At 41.5% G+C, this 21,599-nt stretch overlaps 1 protein-coding gene across 1 annotated transcript; it reads right to left on the bottom strand.

Moving 5' to 3' along the window:
• Positions 1-1,528: 1,528 nt before the first annotated feature.
• On the bottom strand, positions 1,529-21,343 carry AP3M1 (adaptor related protein complex 3 subunit mu 1). The gene is made up of 9 exons (XM_054832282.1): positions 21,206-21,343; positions 12,144-12,419; positions 11,246-11,417; positions 8,806-8,943; positions 6,771-6,856; positions 6,280-6,413; positions 5,415-5,622; positions 3,895-4,039; positions 1,529-2,593 (listed from the first exon to the last, which is right to left on the bottom strand). Exons 2-9 carry the CDS (start codon positions 12,414-12,416, stop codon positions 2,493-2,495), a joined length of 1,257 nt encoding a protein of 418 aa, XP_054688257.1. The 5' UTR covers positions 12,417-12,419; positions 21,206-21,343; the 3' UTR covers positions 1,529-2,492.
• Positions 21,344-21,599: the final 256 nt, after the last annotated feature.

Raw genomic sequence — 21,599 nt, forward strand, 5'->3', positions numbered from 1 at the left:
CTCGGTATCTGAGAGAGGATGAGAACCAGAAAGACAATCACCTTTGTCAGCACTCCCAGAGCTGGACACCTACAGAAGGGGAGATCAAAAGTTGGCAGTACTAATTCCTCAGCGATGACATCATCCCATTTCTTAAGCTGTGCTATTCATATAGGTGCTGGTGTGACTTTTCTTTTTTAACAGGGAGAATGTGAAACAGAGTCCCCTGCTTCTGCAGATTCTGCCACTGAGTTTCCGGTTTGGAAAACTGGCAGGAGCCAGCACACCCACAGCAAACACCATTTCCCTGACAAAACACACCTTTCTGCTCGGGGTGGCTTCCTATCAGGTGAGTGTGATTCTTGTTGACAGTGACTTGCAGTGGAGTGCCATGAAGTACATATCAAAGCTTTTCCAGAGACGGCAGCTTTGTGCATGCTGTCCTGGTACCTGAGTTACAGAAGGTTGGCAAGGCTTGTTCTGAACAGGCTGAAGGGGGAAGCATTAGTGTTAAGGGTAGCCAGTTTTGGTATTACGTTATGTTCTGATCAGTGATGGTGTCAGCTCTGAAAGTAGATCTTGCAGCATTTCCGGGCTGCTAATGCAGAGAACAGCTCTGGCTACTCAGACTTAAGCTTGGGATGTATCAGTTACATCTGAAGACAAGACTTCTTGTAAAGTAATCAAAGGATGCTGTTTGCTGAAACATGATGCGGAACTGTAGGATGAGTAATGAATTGATGGATGTCTATCTAGTTGAAAGAGGTAGACTAGAAGGTTGGTAGCTTTTAGTACACAGTGTTGTGTCTACACAAATGCAAGGCTTTCTTATAGGTGCTGTTTCTTAAAAATGCTGTTTTATCTACACTACTCTGTAATTCCAGAAATTCAAAGTGGTAGTCTGTGGCCAAGTTTACCCCAGGGATATTACCAGAGTTACCAAAATAGATGTTCATTTCCTTTTGTACTGGCTTGCTGCCAGTGTTCAGACAGGTCCCCCCTCCTTTTTTCAGAATGGATCATTTTTTGTCCCAGTACTTGAAGTTTTGACTACTGAATGACATTTGTTTCTATTCTTCACTGGAAGCAAAGTTAGCACCTATTCATCAGTCTGTAAGCCAAACGGGTTAAGGAAACAAAGATTCTCCAGTACCCTTTCTTAATTCTGAACTTGGGTTTCTTGGCCTTTTATGTACTGACCAAATGTGTGGTTTGAAACCTGACAGGTACTGGGGAGCACCTGTTGGTTTACAGTGGTAACAAGTTTACGCTACTGTGTAAGGAAATGTTTAGTCAGTTTTGCATCATCACTGTTGTCTTTGAAATGTCATGATGTAAACATTAATTGTCCTCTATTTAAAAATAAAAAATATGAAAGGGAGCTTACCTGCCATGCTCCTAAATGCCCTTTCTAAACTTTAAATAGCTGTGCAGTGATCAAGTTCAGTAAAGATGTAGCAAATACTGTTTTTTGTGTATCAGATGTTTCCTGCCAAAGAGCATCATGTATAGTTTACAACAGCGCAAGCACTTCACAAGAGAAGATGTATTTGCAGTAGAGTTCCCTTTATTTCATAACATTGAAGGACACAACCATTAAATACACTTGACACTTCTATTGTGCTATCTAAAGCGCTACGCTCCAATGTACACATGGCACAGATCTGGTGGCATCCACTTCGAAAAAGTGGAACATCTAAATCAAAGCAAAGGCTTCACATAAAAAATAGATCTTACTCTCTGCAACTGTATTCTTAAAAAAAAGATGGTGGTGATGAGATTGAATGGAAAGAAAGTGGATTACTGAAGCAACAATCACCTCCCAGATTTAATGCAGAATGTTATTTTTATCAGCTCATCTGCAGATGGCACAAATGAAAGCTGATTAAGGCAAATGCTTCTTAATAAAGGCGATTTCTTGTAAACAACAAGGAAATTATTTTTTTTCTTCAGCAGAAGCTCTTACTCAGGAGTGACACTTGCTATGTCCCAGGTCCTATGGGACCCCTGCCCCTCTCACTGCTGCTCTGTTTCTGAAGGGATTACATGATGCTTTGTGGAACACCGGCTTGCAGCTGGCTGTGAGAATAACTGAGCTTCCTTTGCAGGAGGCTGCAGCAGCAAAACGTGCCACCACAAGACTTTTCCAGTGGCCTGTCTGGCCTTCGTAATGTGCTTGGCCTCTGGGCTTTGGTATCTGACTGGCAGTGTAGTGTTTGCGACATTTTGTGGATCACCTATATCAAACTATTCACCAGCACAACAATTCAGTAAAAAAAGAGTGAAGGTGTATTAGAAAAAAAGTACCTTATTTTAAAGCTGTATTAAGAAAAACTAAGCGCTTTCATTTTAAGAGCTACTGTGCACAAATGCTTTGATCCCAAACTAATCAGTGTCTATTAATTGGCACCTAATTAATAGCAACATAAGTTACTAAGAAGTCAAGTTTGTGGTTTTGTTTTTGTTGGTGGTTTTTTTTAAGGGGAATTTCCTCTTGGAAGTAGAGCATCTTCTCATGTCCTGACTTGAAATTTTCCTGCTTTTGTAATATATTTGACACCTTTAAAAGGCTTGTATTTTTCTCCATACATGTCTAGGCGATTCACTTTCAGTCCTGAAAAAGATAAAAACAATACAAAGTTAAAAGCAGAATGCTAGAAATCATGTCAGTCTGTTTAAAAGTCCTGCTTTCTTGAAGCATGTTAAGATCAGTTAGGAAGCTAATTTTCCTTCCGTTCACAAGTTCATCTAGTTTGAAACAGCAGACCTCACTCTCGTCACCCAATCATAGCTGCCCTGGCAGGGCAACAACTTCTTTCTGTTCTACTTGGTGAGCCAACATCCTGCTTCCAAGGGATGGGCTATTGAACACAAGTCTATCTTCCACAGCTCCCCTACATGGCACTTGTTTCCAATAATGTAGATGAAGCAAAGGACAAGTTTTAGATTTATTTTCACTCTAAATCATAATGGCAAGGACAAGCAATCCCTCTGCTATTAACTGAGGAACACCAGTAGCTATTAATTACCTAACAGTTTCAGGTTGTCCCCTGCTTTCTCACAGGCCCATTATCTCTGGTGTCCAGCCATGGAGCCACTGTGTTTTGCTGGATTGAAAGTAGTGGGTTGCAAGTTTGAGAAGATACTGCAGGATTCTGTTTTTACACAAGAACTAACTGTTATTTACTCCAAGTAGTCTAGGAAGCAGAAGGACCATAGGCTGGTAACCTACCTAGAAAAGTACTACATGTACTTCCACCAATTCTCAACTACTGCATCCACTCATCCTCCTTCTTTCCAAACGTGAGTCTTCTCTCTGTTAGGGTCTTAATCCTGCAAAGCTTGCTTGCAGAAGCATTTTACACATGGACAACTCACATGATTTAAGTGCTTGCAGACTGAAGTCTTGTTTGCTTTAAATTTACTTTTGCACTTACCCTATAGACTGCATTCTGATTTTACTTGCAGATTGTTTTGAAGATGAACTAACCAGCTCCAGAAGGAAAGAGTAAGAAGGGCATTCTTTAAAATTAATGGAGTTTTTTGACCACTAGAAAGGGCTTTAGTGGTACAAGGCTAAAGCAAGTCAAGAGGAGCATGCTAAACCATCATCCATCACTCTTCACTAAAAGGATAAATTTGCATGTTTAATGGACAGGTCAACAAAGAAAAAACCATTCTTCTGTACGCTTCCACAGTCTTTCTTAAGCAAAACAACTGGGAATTCACAGTTTCCAGTGAGGGAATCTTCCAGCAAGGGTAACTGTCAGATTTGCGTAAATCAGACTTTACCTTTCTGGATCAAGCTGACTTCAGGTCAGCATCTCGGAATTAAAAGATTAACAGTTTCCCACTTCATTTCCTACTGCTACTCATTCCATCAGTGACAATTTCACGTAATGCCCACCCACTCACCTGAAATTGCAAGCTGTTGTATCTTAAACTGGATGTTTAAACTGGGATTCTCTTCTGGCTTGGGGGCTCCAGACTGCAGGTTCACTATGCCCTTCAGGTTGGGTAGCTTTTGAGGGGTAATTTTGCCAACGTCCCATGTTAACACCTTGTCAGGAACAACAGAATAGTAGCAGTAGCTTTCTAGGAAACAACCTATCAGGTCAAGTTCATGTCAAGCTTTTAGTTTGCACACTGGGTACAGAAAGTAGCCTGGTAAGCCCACTGGCTGTGAGATGGCAGGGTTAGGGCTCCTGCAAGTATGGTATCTTTTCTCTCCCAGCATTTCTTTTGCCCTGTCAGCATTCCATAGTTGGTTTGTGCACTTAATACATCTTGTTCCCTTAGTACTGGTGATTGTTGCTGTTGTCAGATTGGGTCAGCTAGATCCATGAAGCAAGGAGAGTAACCAGCACAAAGGTTGTAGGAACTGAAACATGAGAATGAGGACAGGAGCAAGGCACTTCGCAAAAGGAGATGTTTAAGCTAGAGTAACTGTCCTAAGGGTCACTTGTTTCCCACTGATTCTTACACTTTAAAGAAGATACATTGAACTAAGTTGGTCCTTTACTCACAAGAGGGGTTTTTTTTGTTCTTGTCATAAACTGAAAATTGTTGATAAATGCAGAAAAACCTCAGTTCTCCCTACTTCTACAAACTTTTGCAGTTACAATCCACCTAGTTATCCCAACTCTTGATAAAAATACACTATAATTTATTTTTGCAGAGAAGAAAGGAGACTTCGAGTGTTTTTGTTGGTGTTTTTGTTTTTAAAAGATTTGTTCTTTTTGAAACAAAATGTTACTTGGAGAGCTTTCACTTACAATTCAAATCAATTGCTGACAGATATTTCCAAGGGCAGCACAGAGCTCAGAGCAGGGTGTTAGAGCCAGCAGAATGGTTTGGCTCAGATGGCATTTCAGCAAAATGGTTCCTGAGTACTAAAAAGCTTCGGGAGCTTTAGAAAACCCCAACTCCGCAAGAAAGCGTAACTCCCAAGATACAGTTTTTCAGACCTCTTATTTTCCTTCCTGTATAGCTTCAGGCAGCTCTTTTGGCAGAGGTTATTTTTCTTATCGCCTGCTCCCTGTTTTTCTGACTACCTATTTTTAAGTCTACTGCATTTTCTCCAGATAAGGATGTTTTATAGAACATAAATTGCAAAATATACCATAGCTGAAACCACCAGCAAAATACTACTGCATCCACTAATGAAAAATATTAGGGGGGGTGAAGGAGCAGGGGAAAAGAGAGCAAGGAAAAGGAGAGGGGGAAGGGAAAGGAGGCTGATAAAACCAGAAATCACAACTAGAATGTATCTAAGTTTGAAAAAGCAACTTTTAAATAGAAGATTTTAATTCATAAACATATGCTGAAGGGAAGTTTTCTGCTAAGTGTGGAACACCGTTCCAGTGCTCTGCAATACGTATGACTTGTTCTAATGTGGTCTTAGATATTTAAATAAATAAAATCTTAAGACTTACTTTAGTAACTGGGTCAAACGTATAGCTGCCTTGTGTAGCAGTGAGGTTCATATTAAGTACGGCCTTTGGCATGTGAACTGTCATGACAACTCCTTCTACTGTTTTCCCCATATTCTGTTTTGGTCCAATGGTAACATCAAATCTTCCTGAAGAACTATTTTCCTTAAAACTGATCATGTGTTTCACATATACAGGAATTGCCACCAAGCTGAAAAGACAAGACAGTAGCTGAATGCATCCTGGCTTACTTCTCTGCTGGAAAAAATAAAGCTCTTTCTCATAAATAGTTCTTGTGTTTCTGGCATGTATTCAACTTAGAACCAGTTTGTTTCAAAAGTGAAAAGTGATACTCAGCTCTTCAACATCAAAATATGATTTTATTAGCAGAGAAATCACAGGAAAAAAAGATTTTCTTCCAAATCACTTGTCCTAATCTCTCTCCCTCCATTTATTTTTTTTAAGTAATCTCACTGTGCCAATTCTCAGAACAGTCACCAGTCAAATCAGACTTAGTTTGCAAATATCTGCAGTTTAGACTTTTTTGCTTTATTTTTTTTTTATGAAGCTCAGAGTCCTCTATGTATACAGAGACTTAGGCACAAAGCATCTAGCAGCAACAATTACCAGGAATGAACAGCCCTATATTACTGTCATGTGTGGTTTATCCCACTGAAAAATGATTGCTGAGTATCAACTGCTTTCTTGTTTTAGTGAGGAGAGAGCAACGGGTGAGACAAAACCTAAGAACGGGCATTTTAGCAACAATGCAAATTCCACCACCCAACAAGGAGAAATCTGCAGTTACTCAGATGGAAAGTGGTATATGGTACATCTGAAGAACCAGTGTGTCTAAACAGAAACGTACTTCTGTGAACTGACACGGTAGGAGATCAATCTGAAATTCCCATCGGGAGGAATAAATGAAAGGACTCTCTCAGACTCCCAGCGTTTGAACCGAATACATGGATGGAAGCTGACGTCATCCAGCAGCCGTGGGTTCTGTAAGTAGCGGCAAAGTGGTAAGTGAAATCTCATCAAGTATCAGCAGTTTGAACTAGCTACTGAAGTCTACATAATTCCTATTTCTTGGACTTTATCATTTCTAGCCATTATCTGAGACACGTTACTGAGCTAGACGGATACCTGGTCTGACCTGGTACAGCAGTTCCTGTATTTTTATGTACAGACAAAAGCCATTCCAGCTACTGAGCAATGCAGCAACTTCTACAATATATGTGTATTCTTCTTCTGTGTAACACATGAAGTAGTGATTGCGCTCTTAAAATTGTTTAACTTTGATCATTAAGAAAAATAAATCCTGAGCAATTAAAATTCCCAAATATATGCTAAATTTACCATGAAAGAAAGAGACAGATCTGGCATTCCTGAGAGCTTAATACACGAATCTATAACACCTTGGATTTCTGCAAAGACTGTGGAACCTGCGGGGGGGGAAAAAAAAAGACATTTAACATTATTATCAAGGGCCTAACAAACGTTAAGTGCAGCTGGAGGGCACAGATGACATTTGCACAACACTCCAGAACACACTGAACACAGATAGGAAAGGTCATTCCAGTTACCTGTGGACTGGGCAGCTTGCTAAAATACATGAGCCACAGCAAACAGCTTGTCCCAAATTAGCTAATTATACTTGTGCCAGCTGTTACACAGGACTTGTACTGGATGTGCTTGAACTAGTTGCCAGCAATGAGCAAATAAGAATTTCAGAATATGCAAGCTCTGAATCTTCCTTCCTTTCTCCTCTGTCTCCACACAACTAGCAAGTTTTCTAGTGGTGCAGAGAAGTTGAAGTACATCAAAACACAGTGAGTTTGTGCTACAGAGCTCCAGCTGACCTTGGCTTTCCCAAGCATGGCTTGTTTAACAGGGGGATTACATATTCAGCTTGATGTTAAATAAATCTACAGAAAAAAAAAAAACCAAACCAAAAATCCACACCCCAAAGCAAGAATACCAAGCATCTTACCCAGGAAAGGCTCATTTCCTTAAATACCCTATAAGGACAGAAAGGCATAAGCAGGACTCTAGACTAATTAGCCCTACAAGCAAAGGTTGTTTTAGAAGATATGTATTGCTGATCTAGTCAAGGGGAAGGAGAAACTGTGGGTTAATACTTTGCCTGAAAATAAGGGATCCTGTTTCAGATGAAAGCAGTTAACAATATCCCTATGAAACCAGATAACATCCCTGTTCTAGGGAAGCAATCTTATCTACTTCTTAGTCCTAGTGAAGGTGAGGAAGAAAGATTCTTGCATTGCTTGTCCCCAAGGAATCACAGCAGAAAAGAGTAGCTATGACTATGGTGGTGGATCCTCAGTAGGAAATTGAAGCACTCAGTGGACACTGACTGGGGTTGAAATATACAGAAATACAAACATGGTTTTGATTATAACTCCTCAGACTAAGCACTCACTCTCCCAGCTCAATAGGATTCCCATGAGTAGTATAACACAACCATCAGGGTGTTCTGACTGTGATTGCCACCACCTTTTAGTTTCAAGACAGTGAGAGTAAGAGCTGCACAATAACTATTTATGACTATCCAGTTCAGCGGTGGCCAAAGTGTTTGTAAATTGGTGTATGGAACCAAACCAGCATTGACTAATGCTACAACAGCAGCACTGAATGAAGAAATCAGAGCTTTACTCCCTGCCCCATACCACCACAACATGGTATCATGCAGTCTTCAGCTTTAGTAACTGATGGCCCCGATAATGAGCAAAACAGCAGGTTCCTGTCCACAGCATAGCAGTCTTCTTTTTGGAGTAGGGTCTTCTACTTCTTGACACTGGCAACACTTACACAAAAGTTATCAGATTCCTCCACAGAGTTAAATCTGAGATTAAAGATTTTTGTATTTGAAGATATCATATTTCATTTACAGAAAAGAAAGGAGAATTTACTATGCTTCATAGTATCTGGCTCCAGTTTATATATAAGGAAAACAACACTGTTCAGCTATTTTGCACCAAGTTTTGTCTTGCTATCAGAAGAAAGCTAATGAAAGTTTTTGTCTTGCTCATTTGAGGGCCTACAAGGACTACAGTAAATTGTTGGCAGGAACAACGGAAGATAATTTTCTCATCACATTTAAAACTTCAACTATTTTTTCCATTTATATCTCTTAAGAGATAAGATACAAACAGAGAACATCTAAGTACAGAATATTTCTTGTGGATACTGCTATTTTAAGATAACTGAAGAAATACATTTAGGCACAAAATTTTAAATTATATTTCTATTTAAGATTTATATACATGAATCTATAACACATGCAAAAAAGCAGCTGGACTGTATTCTCTCTAAACAGCAGCAGCTAAATGTAAACACATTCAACAAAGAAAAATGAGTTTGCAAGGCATCTTACCTGATTTGTCTATAATCGCATCAATTTCTTCAATGACATCAAAATAGGCTTCGTTGTTTGTGTATTTTACCCCTGCTCTGCGCCAAGGAATGTTGGACAACTGTCCAGTGGGAAGCGTGTCACCCACATTACTACTGCCTTAAAAATGAAAAGGAACTCAAAATCAGTAATTAATTACAAGAGGAATGTTTCAACTGCCAAAAATAAGAATCAAAGCAAGATTTGCCCCCAAGAACTGCAGACTAGAACCTGGACCACTAAAATTTTATTCATTAGGTGACCTGGATGCACTTCAAGGATGTGTCCAGATGTATGGTTTTCAGACTATATTTTGCAGAGCAAAATAAAAGGCTCAGGTCAGCAGGAGATTTGAGTGGGAGTAGATGTGTGGCTAGATCCTGTGAAGGATTTTGTCACTACAATTCAAGACATTACAGCTCCTTGCAAGGGCCTTCAGCACACTTACCCCTTTCTAAGAGAAGGCTGACTTCAGGACTGATTTACTGCTAAGAGCTGGAAGAAGCCTTAGGGAGGGCTCCCACCCTCTTTGCTTGAGAGCTGCTGTTAGACTGAGGGTCTCACCCTTGGTGCCCACCTGAGCTACCGTGCAGCAACAGGACAGCCATGTCTACACCTGACCACACGCCAAATTGATCCAGATCCTGACCCATAGACTTGACTTTCTGGCTTGACTTGTCTTGTCATGATGGACTTTCCTGGCAATCACTGAGCTGCAGATGACCCTGTTATCATCTGATGCCGACCCTGGCCAGATGGCTCAATTTCTGGGCTCCTTAACAGTGATGCCACTGTCCCTGCCTGCCTTGCTGTCACCCTTGGCTCCTGGTTCTTAATACCACTTGAGCTACCTAGTTATAACATAAACTGATGATTCTTTAAAAAAGAAAAAAAAAATAATAATCTTATCACTGCTGGATCTTAGGTGACTGAAATTTGAATCCCAGTATAGTGGAAACAACTCCCTCTGCTAGAAGTAGGGCTCAGGACAGGGCCACAGCTCACACTTGCTTGTGCCCTTTAGCACAATGAATGTGGTAGTGTCTCTTGCTGTGCGACACACTTTCACTGAGAGGCTGGTGGCCAGCAGTTATCATTTCTATACAACCTGCTGGGTAGGCCCTCTCCTAGCAGGCAGAAAACAGAAGTTTTCATTCTTTTGAGCTAGTAAAATGACTCACACAGGAAAACCCCTTCCTAAAGTCCACCCTGGTGCTGTAACACCTGGGGGAGGAGTTGCAACCATTTCCTCACTCCCATTACATCTCTGAAGGGGAGCAGTTGCTGTGTCCATGCCTTGTGTCCCTCAGCAGCCTTGCAGGGTGCAGCAGTGCTATGCAGGCTGGGCTGCCAGGCCAGGCAGGCAGGCAAGCTCTCAGGCTCCCATTTCCCACCGGCTCAGCGCTGAGCTGTTGACAGGGACAAGATGCAAGCCGCCCTGGGCAGGCATTTTAGGTTCCTAGGGAATTCTAATAAGGCTTTAGATAAAACAAGAGGATTTGATGCTGAAACCCTTGGCTTCAGGAGTCTTAATTCTCCTTACAGTGGTGCATCTAGTCCGTTAACATAACAGATATTTTTCATAAATATAACTACTACCATCCAAAACCACATTTAAAAAAACCAACCAAACCCCATAAATTAAAACTTATGAGATTTATACTCAAAGATTAAACCACATGTGCTATCTCAAAGACCAACTCCTCCGAGCCCCATCTCTCTGCAGCCCTGCAGCCCAGCTACTACTCTCCTCTTACACAATGTAGAGACGAACATCTCACATATCTCTGACCCCATGTGACACCTCATGCCATACCTCCCTTGCACCCACTTGCCAGACAAGCAGATTCCACAGCTCAGCTGACAGACATTTGGCTCTGTCAGTGCAAGACATACCCATTTACAACAGCCTGAAACCAGCCCTGAACCTGATGGATGCTGATGGTGGTGGGGGCAGGGAGGAGGCTGAGGACAGGCTATTTGCTTCCCTTCATGCTATCTGTTCCCAGCCAGCAAAGATTTATTAGATATCTGTTATATACCTTTCTATAATGATTTCCTACAAAATGCATAACCTTCTCCAATGCCCCTGTTATTCAAGGCTTGGGGCTAGCTCTGTACCAATCCCAGAGCACCTGTCTCCAGTATGTGCTGTCTGTGCTGGGAACTGCCATTCCTGAGGGACTTCAGCAGCTGTGGCTGGACCAGGCAGTGCCAGTGGGAATATCAAAGGGGTCAGGCATGAACTGCAAATAAGTTTGCAGGAAGTTGCTTTTATTCAAATTTTAATTGTGAAAAGTGGCAGGACAGTGGCTTCACCTTACAAATCCACACCAATATGATATTATTTTTTAGCTATGAAGCATGATGGGGCTTTGTTTGTAAGCAGCTAATCACCGCTGAAAATTATTTATTTTCATACCTGTGATGGAGTTGACAACGGAGCGCAAAATTGTGGGAGGCTTAATCAACTCCTTCAATATGTTAGATTCTGTTGCCAGTGGAAAGCCATTGTCTAACATTTCTTCTAGAAGTTCATACACAATAACTACATTGTCTTTAATTGCAGTCTCAGAACATTCGCCGAAGTAATCCTAAACAAATCAGAGATTACAAAGGAAAGGATTTTTATTCCTGTTAAAATGCTTTGCAAAAGTTTGTTTGGGTTTTTTTCTTACAGAAATCCTCCAATATATCAAGGAATTTGTGCGCCTAAACTGACTAGCTACTTCTATAGTCTGACTGCATCACATGTTAAGGTTACATCTATCACCTAATTAGAAATAAAGACAACATGAACAGTAAAATTAATGTAATCTGATTTACTAGTATATATGTCCCAAAGGTTCTCCCACTTGTGAACATTAACACATTTTCAGTTAGAAGACTCTTGTAAAATAAGGAGACTATCTTTTGGCAATGCTCAATCTTCACAGAGGCTCCCTTATTTACAGTATCTGTGAAATAGGTTGAAAATTGACTCACGATTCGCATGCCTTTCCTCCCTACAGATTGCTTCATGACTGCATGCTCCTTCTCGTTCATCTATGTAACGTGAACAGTACAAAAGCTTACAGAAAAATGACAGCATTTACAAAGTGTGATTTGGGTTTTCGTGCATATGCACTGGCATCTATAAATCAAATGAATACACAAAATATACCTTCTTTTCCTTTGTACCCTATAAACCAGTGCTTGACTTAAAAATTGCAAAGAGGAAAGTCACTGACAGGAAGGTTTATCACCCTTCTTTAAAATAAGTTTATACAAAACACCCCTTGGAATTATTTCAATTTTTAAATTATTTAATGGTGACAGACCTGGAAAGTATCTGCTACTCGGTGTAGAAATTCAATTACAAAGAGTGGTGGCACTTCTGTCTGTATGACAGACACAAAGAAGATTTTATCCCGATAGATGCTGATGAGGTAGTGATGTGGCGTGGAGATGACAGGAGGCACATTCTCAACATCGATTGCCTTCTCCTGAGCTTCAAAGAAGTAATCACATACAGATTGGCTCACAACGCTCTTCCAGTGCTTCTCCAAGAATATATCACCAGAACAGTTTATAAGAAACAGGCTGTGGATCATTTTCTGTTGGAAACACATTCAAAGAAGTTAAAATAAACAAAAGGGTATGAAGATTGACATTATTTTTTCTCTCAGATTCCCTTTCTTACAACGGGTATTCATTATTACCATGCACTGTAAATTTAAGAAAAAGATCTGCTTTGATGCTTTTCTTTAAATTTTATTTTCTTTATTTAGAGAACTGTTCCACCACAAAATATTTCGCAGTGGATTAAGTCGCTAACATATATCACAATGTAAGCAAGAAGCTAGCACCATTGATTTCCACTTTCATTCCTATTTAGTTGTCGTAATTTATTTCTTAAAGAAAAGCTGACTTTCATGAGCTGGCACTCACTTAAACATGTTTGGCAACATGTAACTTAGACATAAAGTTTCCTATGGCAAAAGATTTTGCCTACCATTTACACACACAACTAAGAATTGCACTATGTTAAAGATACAGCTCTTTACCTTGTCAGCTTTCACCTATTGAACAAGAAAAATGTTTTTGGTTTATTTTTTTTATTTATTTGCTGGCTGATTAGTCTTTTACTTATGATCTAGGCCAAGCTGCACTTGGATAAAGGGTTGGAATTCATTAAAAGTACACAAAACCAGGGGTTTAAATCTGGTTTAATGAATAAAATTGCCTCAAATGTGCCTGACACACATGAAATATATTCACATAAAATGTTTTACACTTAAAAGCTCACTCACTCATGAAAAAAGGGAGTATGAACTACAGATAAGGAATGCAACTTTTTTCTTATATCTTAAAAATTTACAAATAACATGCCTCAGCCACTGATCCTTCATTTTATTCATGGGACAAGAAGCTTATCTGCCTTTTTTTTTTTTAAACTAATTCCCGCTCTATTTCTCAACTTTCAATGAGATAATACGTGAACTAAGTTGCTGATTCAAATGAAGTGAATAAACTATTTTCTCCACATCTACAGAAGACACAAATGTGATTGGACTTCAGTTTATCTCTTTAGCCTTCACATCAGACAGATATAATGCTTTGGGTGACCTGCAGCACAACCATCCTCTGACAAAAATAAGGTCCAAGTTTAAACTCAGGCTTAGAAAACAAAACAAACAAATTGTAACCCAAGCACTGGCTCCTAACAGTGAAGTTAACCTGCTACTTATGTCCTGCATAAATTCATTCTGTAGTTGAAGAAGCTGTCCCTGCCACTGGCTTTTCTTCCCTTTTGCCTTCCAGGTATTGATTTGAGCAGGTCTGTGGCTCTGCAATTACCTGTATCAGGAAACTGGTGCAGCCATAAACTGACCCAGAAAAAGGAATTTCTGGTCAGATCAGCTTCCTGATGCAAGTTACTACATTGCCAGAGTGCTACAGCAGGCACAGAGGAGGTGGTGGAAATGGGCAGATGATAGTAATAGAGATACCCTGAACTGAAATTTATTTAGCTTTTGGAGGAATTCAAACATGATTGGAAAGAGACCGGTAACTGGGCATCCACACCTTGAAAGAGGAAGACCACCATCAACTCTGTATGTCCAAGAGAAGCCAAACATGTCTACCAAAAACCTATCATAGTTTTTATTAATCTTAGGGTGTTTGGCCAGGATCATGCCATAAAATGCAGATAAAATTTGCTCCTTCACTAATGGTAACTCTGGCACACAAATGTGAAGATGGCACAGAAGCATCTAGATGTAAATGGCCCAGTCCCACAGAGATATTAAGGAGTCTAAACACTGTATGATTAAGCCTCATTCCAAAATACTGGAATGAGCACTTAGCTCCATCCAGAGTGAGTTCTTGTTGCTGTGTCTGAATCTAAACTGTCCAGAGTACTAGGGCTGACCTCCCAACACATTTGTGACACTGAAAAATGGCCTGGCCCTGCAGATCTTGACAAAACAAAAGTATGTCTTCCAAAGCTCACCAGAGAAGGTGAAAAAAGACTACTAAAGAAGGTAGTTAGCATGTTATTTCCCTCCACCTAAGTCAGCAGATGTGGGAAGGGAGCCAAGATCCAGCTTTTCAAATTCTAAACTCCAACTGCTCCTTCACATGCATGACAGCAATGTGCTCATCTTTGCTGGGGCCTTGCCAGGTCTTTGATACCTCCTGCTAAGAGCACACTGTCTTTGGTAGTAGACACAAAAAGACCAATAGTCAAAACGTGAACAGAAAAATCCAATTAAGCCAATACAGTATATAAGAGGAAGTTCTTTTGGAAACTGTGATTGCCAATTTGCTTAAGAGTGGGAAAGGAAACAAAGCTACAAAGGGTTATTGTGTGATTCTACTGTATCTCTCCTGGACCAAATTAATCTCTAATTTAGTTGGTTAAAAAACGAGATAATTTTAATACTGTGAGCACAGCATTCTTATAAAGGAGCCTTGACACAATTGCTTTAATCCAGTTTAACTAAACGTGTTCTGAATTTAGCCAGTGCTGAACATTAAAACCCTCCAAAATCTCCTGGATAGTCACACAACGGTGGCAAGTATAATCAACCACTGAATGTCAGTATTGTTCCACACCAAGGCAGCCCAAACGTATGAAGGTGATCAGCTATAAAGCTTAGAATAGTTCTCTGTACATTTTAATATGGATACAATAGCATATCTGTTAACAAATATAAAACCCAATTCCTAGTAAATGCACACAAAGCTGCATAGGAGAGTTTCAGTACAAGCACCACCAGTAAGACTCCATTTCCAGAGGACTTGAACTACAGCCCACTGTGAAGCTATGCTGGACTGCAGGCAGCTTCGGACGATACTCTGGGAAAGTGTGTCAGATATGTGTGACAGAGTGTTTTTAAGCCCTAGCAGTTGTCCTGTTGTTAACATTCATACAGATTCTATTGATCAGAAATGATTGCATTTGTCATGATATACATTTAACAAGCACAGCAGTGCAGCACGCCAACACAATTGCTACCTAAATACAGCAACTTTGTTCTACTGTGCCCACAGTAAGCTCCTGGCGCACAAAATGGCTGTGTTAGCCTCTTCTTTGCCTTAAGTTCCACTTGGGATATTAGACCACGGCTTGTTATGCAATTGAGGGAGGGCACAGGTAGCCAGAAAGGGCGGTAGTGTTGGACCAATGCTCCCATTGACTCGTCTGCCCCAAGCTGCCCAGGTACCAGCTGTGCTCATATGAGTGTTTGTGTGGCTGCATGATGAATTGGAGTAGCAAACTGATCCAGGAGACCATGCTTGGCAGATTACAGCTTTACAGTATCTGTGGAAACTGAGCAGTAAAATCCCACCTAGCTGCCCACCCTATCATCTGGGTAGGAAGACAGGGATTACAGGATTTCCCATGATAAATAATTATTTTGCTTCTAGCCTAAGAGTTCCCTTCAAAACCTCTCATGTACTCCTTGCCTCCTTTACAAATTTTAGCAGCACACTAATTTGCTGCTAATTTCAAGTGGTGTGGAAAAATTAAAGCTGTCTCCTTGCGGCTTAAGTACAGAGCAGGCAGACCCACAGGCACACGCTCTGCCCTATCAGTCAATGGGTAGCTCAGTTTGGATGCTTCCCTCTTCCACTGCTGACTATAGTAAAGAAGCACTTACAGCAGCAGGGACATCAGTCTATTATACCCAAGACTAAGTCATTTGATTTATCCCACACACTGTCAAACAACTGGCACCAGCCAATTAAAGATGGATTTTATGTTGGATATCTTACAACTGGTTCTACTACAAAAATATCTTATGTAAGCTATTATTTAACAAAAATTACTCACAGTGCTCCCAATACTGCAGATTTCCCTGCTACTCTATTTTTTGTGTGCCAGATTTCATTTCAGACACACAGACATCCCTGAATCCATTTCTCAGTACCCTACCTTCTGTACATCAGAACATTACATTTGCAAAGAAAAAAAAAATAAAAAATGCTGAACATAGGAAATCAATCTAGTAACAGTAAGATTCCTCACACCAATAGGTCAAGTTAACACTTGTGACCAAACAGGAAAGCATGTTAAGAGCTGCAACACTTTGAGGGCAAAGGTCCTGAATCAAAGTTCGTAAGTTTAAAAAAACAGTAGCAAAAGCACACCACCAAGATTTAAGAATCATGAGAGTACCTGTGCAGCAGCGTATACATACACCACTTTGAGATGGCAGCATAAAACCACCCTATGTAAAATTCTGAAGGTGTTCTTCAAGGACTATTTCAAAAGGACATGCCTCCCATGTCTCTGCTTTTAGGCCTATCTAAGAAGACTGAAGATGTACATGGATTATTATTTGCATCTTTAGTCCAGAGCAAGCCATTCAAGCTCATTTTTAGTAGGCTGACAGCCTTCCATACTACTACCTGATTGAAAGGCATCTTATGGGCACTGCAGCAACAAGCAGCCCAGCACAGGTTTTGCAGCTTCTTCTCACAGACTTCCCATCCTTGCTCTGACACACAGAACTTCATGTGATTCTTTGTAGTTATTTCCATCCTACCAGAATTTGAAGTCCTCACAGAAGAACTAAAAATTTTAACTAAGGCGCCTTCAATACACTGTTTCCAAGTATGTATCTTTTCTTTTGACTAAATCCGGATTTTGCAATGTTTCTGTTTTTTCCAATCTCTTGGCAGAGAAACATCTGGACTGAAGTCACAGCAGGCTCACAAGACAAAAGTGGAGCTCATTGGCAAGAGGGAGAGGCTGTGAGCATGGGAAAGAAAATGATTGCACACGCTTGTTGTTAGCTACAATTAAATACTCTAAAAGGTAATTAATGCAGAAATACTGTTACCAGCTGCTTTTCCGTAACACTGAACTGAGTGACAGTCAAAGCTCTGAAAACCAAGAAGTGAGGAATTTATCACTGACCTCTGCAATGCCCTTTGGAGCTAGTGATAATTACTGAAAACAGCTCAAAATGAGACCATCACTGGGAAAGTATTCCACAGCTTCTGTGTTCCCTGCATTTGGTGTAGCTGCTCTGAAGGGTGGAAAGATTAATGGGGGTGGACTGTCTGAACCTCTGTTATGTATTTGTGGAAATGAACTTCTAATGACAAGCGAATGGAAAGTAATCAAATGCTTAAAGTAATCTGGAGAAAGAAATAAGCTAAGGTAGGCAGTTCTATTTCTATTTTAAAGCTAGTATTTTTGTCACAACCAGCTGGTCGGTAGTTTAAGCGTTTTCCTATAAATTCAACATGTGTCACGGATGTGGCAAAACTAGACCACCTTTGCTCTCCACCTTCCCAACCCCATTCACTGGCTCTTAAAACAGCAAAACAAATGAAGAGAAGTCCTTTTAAATACTTGAATGACATTTTCGAGACAGCCAACGTGGCAGCTCTGAACATATGTATAACTGGCTGGACCAACCCTGACATAACACTAGAAGTTGTGATTCAAACAGATATACCTGGATGTCTCAGATCTTACTAAAATGGGAATGTTCTGTAATTTCACAGTTTTTGTAAGACTGTCATTGTTAGCGTATCTTACTGCTGCCACTTAAGTGTCATTAATCTTTTTACTAACAAGACACCCACAGCTTAGGTATCTGCACATTAAAGTAAAAACATTTTTGCAACCCTTCCTAAGAACTGCCTAGTGTCCCTCTCTGTTAGTCAAGCAAAACTCCCATAATAAAATCAACTCTAACTTAGCACCATGAAGTGCTTATTATGTCTCTACAACTACTCAGATGCATATTTTACCAGCAAGATAATCCTTATTAAAGACTAAACACTTTGCTTCCCAGATGTTCAGTATACATTTATCTTTACTCTCATTTAAAACACTGTTAGTAACTTTCTGGAATTGTTTTTAAAAGGAAGTAGTCCTTTGAGAATACTTTGAATTTGTCTTAAATCAGTGTTTGGTATCCATAACAAAATTTCCAACTTCCTCCATGCTTTTACCAATACAATCACAGCCTGCATAAGAATTTGTGCAGCATTTCATCTGCTGACTGATGAACTTTCCAATAATACATTTGCATGGCGCCTCTGTTCAATCTAGTTCCAGTATAAATCTTCTAATTGCTGGCAAGATAGTTCCATTTCTTGCCAACAGAACAATATTAGATCCTGAATAATCAAACAATATTAGATGTTGAATAACTGCAGTTCCCTTTGGGACCTGCAAGAACAGAAAGCTTCACTGTAAAAGCTGAAAAAGCAAGAGTTTCTTAGGAAAAAAACCCCACCAAAACAATTAAAAATTCGTTGCTAAAACTACATTTTTACACTAAGATGGAATATTTCTAACAGAATTTACATCTGAATCAACCACTTTAGGACTACTAAGGGACCACTTAAGAAATTCACTCTCTGAAAGCAGTACTGAATAGGTAGAGAGGACCAAATGGCCACAGGTAAGGTGAATATCTTGTCACACATTTACTGTCAATGGGATTTTCAGGAACAGACTGATAATTAGCTTCATATTCCAACCAAACCATGGAGAACTCTGAACTGTCAAGGCAACAGGATTCAATCAAAGGATATAAAAGCCTTGTCTCAGTAGCTCTTTGGGAAGATGTTTTCCATTGTGCTCTCCCAATTCACTGGTGCAGTAAGTCTGACTGGCCAGAGCAATTGTGCTACCAGCTTTATACTGCTCTTTCTCACAAGCTCTATTTTAAGAGGCGCTTGAGGTTCCAGAAAGGACAAGCAGAGTGCCAAAGAGCCATGCACTACTGAAATACTAGACCAGAGCCAAAAAGCCTCACTGGAACCCTGCTGTAAATGACAGCTCTTACTGATGTGTGTGCACTCCACTACAACTACTCCAAATGCAGACAGCAGAAAGAAGGCACGTAACCATTTTAACGTCCCCTGTCTTCCATGAGAAGACAGCAGAGCAGCATTCTTTAATTCTTCCATCCTATATGAATAAAATCAGGCTCCCAAATACTGTCTTAAAGAATCTTCTAAGAAGTTCCTGTTAAAAAGCAGCCTCTCATGCACTATGTTGAACAAGCATAAAAAAAGATTTCACTCATTTTCTGTGTATTAACTAAGTTTTGAAAGCTATATGGGAAGCTGCAAGTTGGGGAAAAATAAAAGGAAAATAAGAGGAAGGAACTTAACATTTTAAAAATTTGGTTTCTTCCCGTTATTACAGCCATGAAGTACAGCTGCAACTTGTCACCTGCTGTTCAGACCTCTCTACCTCAAGGACTTCAATTTCTTTCATGAATCCTCACAACGAGGTTTCTATTCAAGATTCTTAATGCAGAACTGTTTCTAAGGAGAGCTTTGTTTGAAAGAGTAACTGGGACTTAGCAGGTGCACAGCTATTTTGTATGACATGAAATTTCATTTCTGGACTAGGACAGCAAAATTAAGCACTAGAGGGCATGGAGTGGTCTTAATATTTAATTCACCATCTGCAAGAAATTTTCAGGTATGTGCACACAAATGGGGAAGAATCTGCTTTTTATATATATATTTTTTTCAAACCCAGGTTTCCTTGTGTTTTTGAGTTAGCACCCAACAGACCACAGATTAAATCCTAGACATTTACAGTGAAATACCATTCAGATTTTTTTTAAAATAAATTAGAAGCTATGTAAAATTCAAACCTGCTAGGAACTGCCAGCTGAATCATTCTCATGGTTGGCATAGTCAGTTCTTTTGAAAAACATTGCTTCCATCATTTTACCTCTTGCATGAGTAATTTAATTTGCTTGTGCTTTTCTTATAAAATAGCTTTTGCTCTCCCATACTGCAGTCTGCCTTCTATGAACACGAATTTTCATTATTCAACTATGATTTTTTTTTTGCCTGGTTGTTTATACAATAGCTACATTTAATGGTGAAGCTATTCCTCCAGTGTGATCGACATCTAACGGGTACAAATCATTCATCATACTGAAAAGATGGTGAATGCATTCCTACTTCAAAGCAGAGTTGCACTGAAACAAAAGAAAAGAAGTGACAACCTCCACTTAATTATCCTGTTAGGTACTGAACAGGGCAGAAGTGATGTGCAATGCACAGCGGTGGATGATAATGGATTAATTTCCAGCACATATTATGCAAATCTACACTCACAGGGCCCCTTACTAATAAAGCAAGTACAGCATGACCAGAACCACCATGTTTGCAGCAATACTGCTGAAAGATTCAGGAGATTCAGGCGCTAACCCTCCTGCAGCCCCCCTGCCGCTCCCGGTGTGGCTTTGCTGCAGGTTTTCCAGATAGCCTTGAACGGCAGATCCTGCATCATCCCTCCTGCAGGCCCTGTGCCGTCTCCCCTGAAAACTAAACTAAATTACCTCCCTATGCACAATCCCTCCTTCTCATCATCGCTTACAGCAGCCTGTGTAGGTCCCCCCGGGAGTGGGATACTGACCCGAGGAGATCCGAGGGCAAAAGGCAGGCCAGCCGCTCCGCACCCGGCCTCACGCCCAGACCCCGCACACCCACAACTCTGACCGGCGCCGGCCGGGCCTTCGCTCCAAAGCAAGCCCTGCAGCTCTGCACGCGCACCAGAGCCCAGCAAAACAGGGGGTTTATTCAAACACGAAAATAATTTTGTATTTAAATGGACACCGAACAACGGAAATGGAAGCAGGTAAAACGGGAAGTCTCGGATTTGCGGGGCAGTCTCCTGCTACCGCCGCTGGCAGGGATGTCACCCTGTCCGACACCTGCCACCCAGAAATGCCGGCGGCTGCGTACGGGGCCGGGCACAGGAGGCTCTCGCCGGACGAGGGTCCCGCGGCTGCTGCCGAGGCCCGCCCCGCCGCCGCTTCTCCCGAACGCGGAAACCAACACCCCCTCGGTGAGGCCTCCCTCAGCGGCCCGGGCCCTCCCCCCCTCCGGCCCCACGTACCTCCCCCGGCCCGGTGCGGCCCACTCGCCCCGGCCCGGCCCGGCTCGGCCCGTCCCGCTCTCGGGGCAGCGGCCAAGATGGCGGCGAGGCCCGGCAGCGCGCGGGGCCGCCCCCCGGCGGAGGCGCGGGCGGCCGGGGCGCTGCCTGCGCTGAGGAACGAATAACGGGCTTTCCCCCCCCTACACACAGAGCCCCGCCGCCGCGGGCAGTCGCCCACGGCCCGCTGGCGTCCCTCGACCTCGACGGTGGGCAGGGGACGGGGGCTGCCTCTGGGCGCTAAAACCACCCGGGCGGGCGGCGCACCGCTGTGCAGGAGCGGCGGGCGGCGCGGCCTCCCCTCCCTGTCAGGCGCCCGGCACGGCCGCCCGCTCCGCCGCCCCCGCCCCCCGGTGGC

This window comes from Grus americana, chromosome 7 (assembly GCF_028858705.1).
Source record: "Grus americana isolate bGruAme1 chromosome 7, bGruAme1.mat, whole genome shotgun sequence".
Lineage (NCBI taxonomy): Eukaryota > Metazoa > Chordata > Aves > Gruiformes > Gruidae > Grus > Grus americana.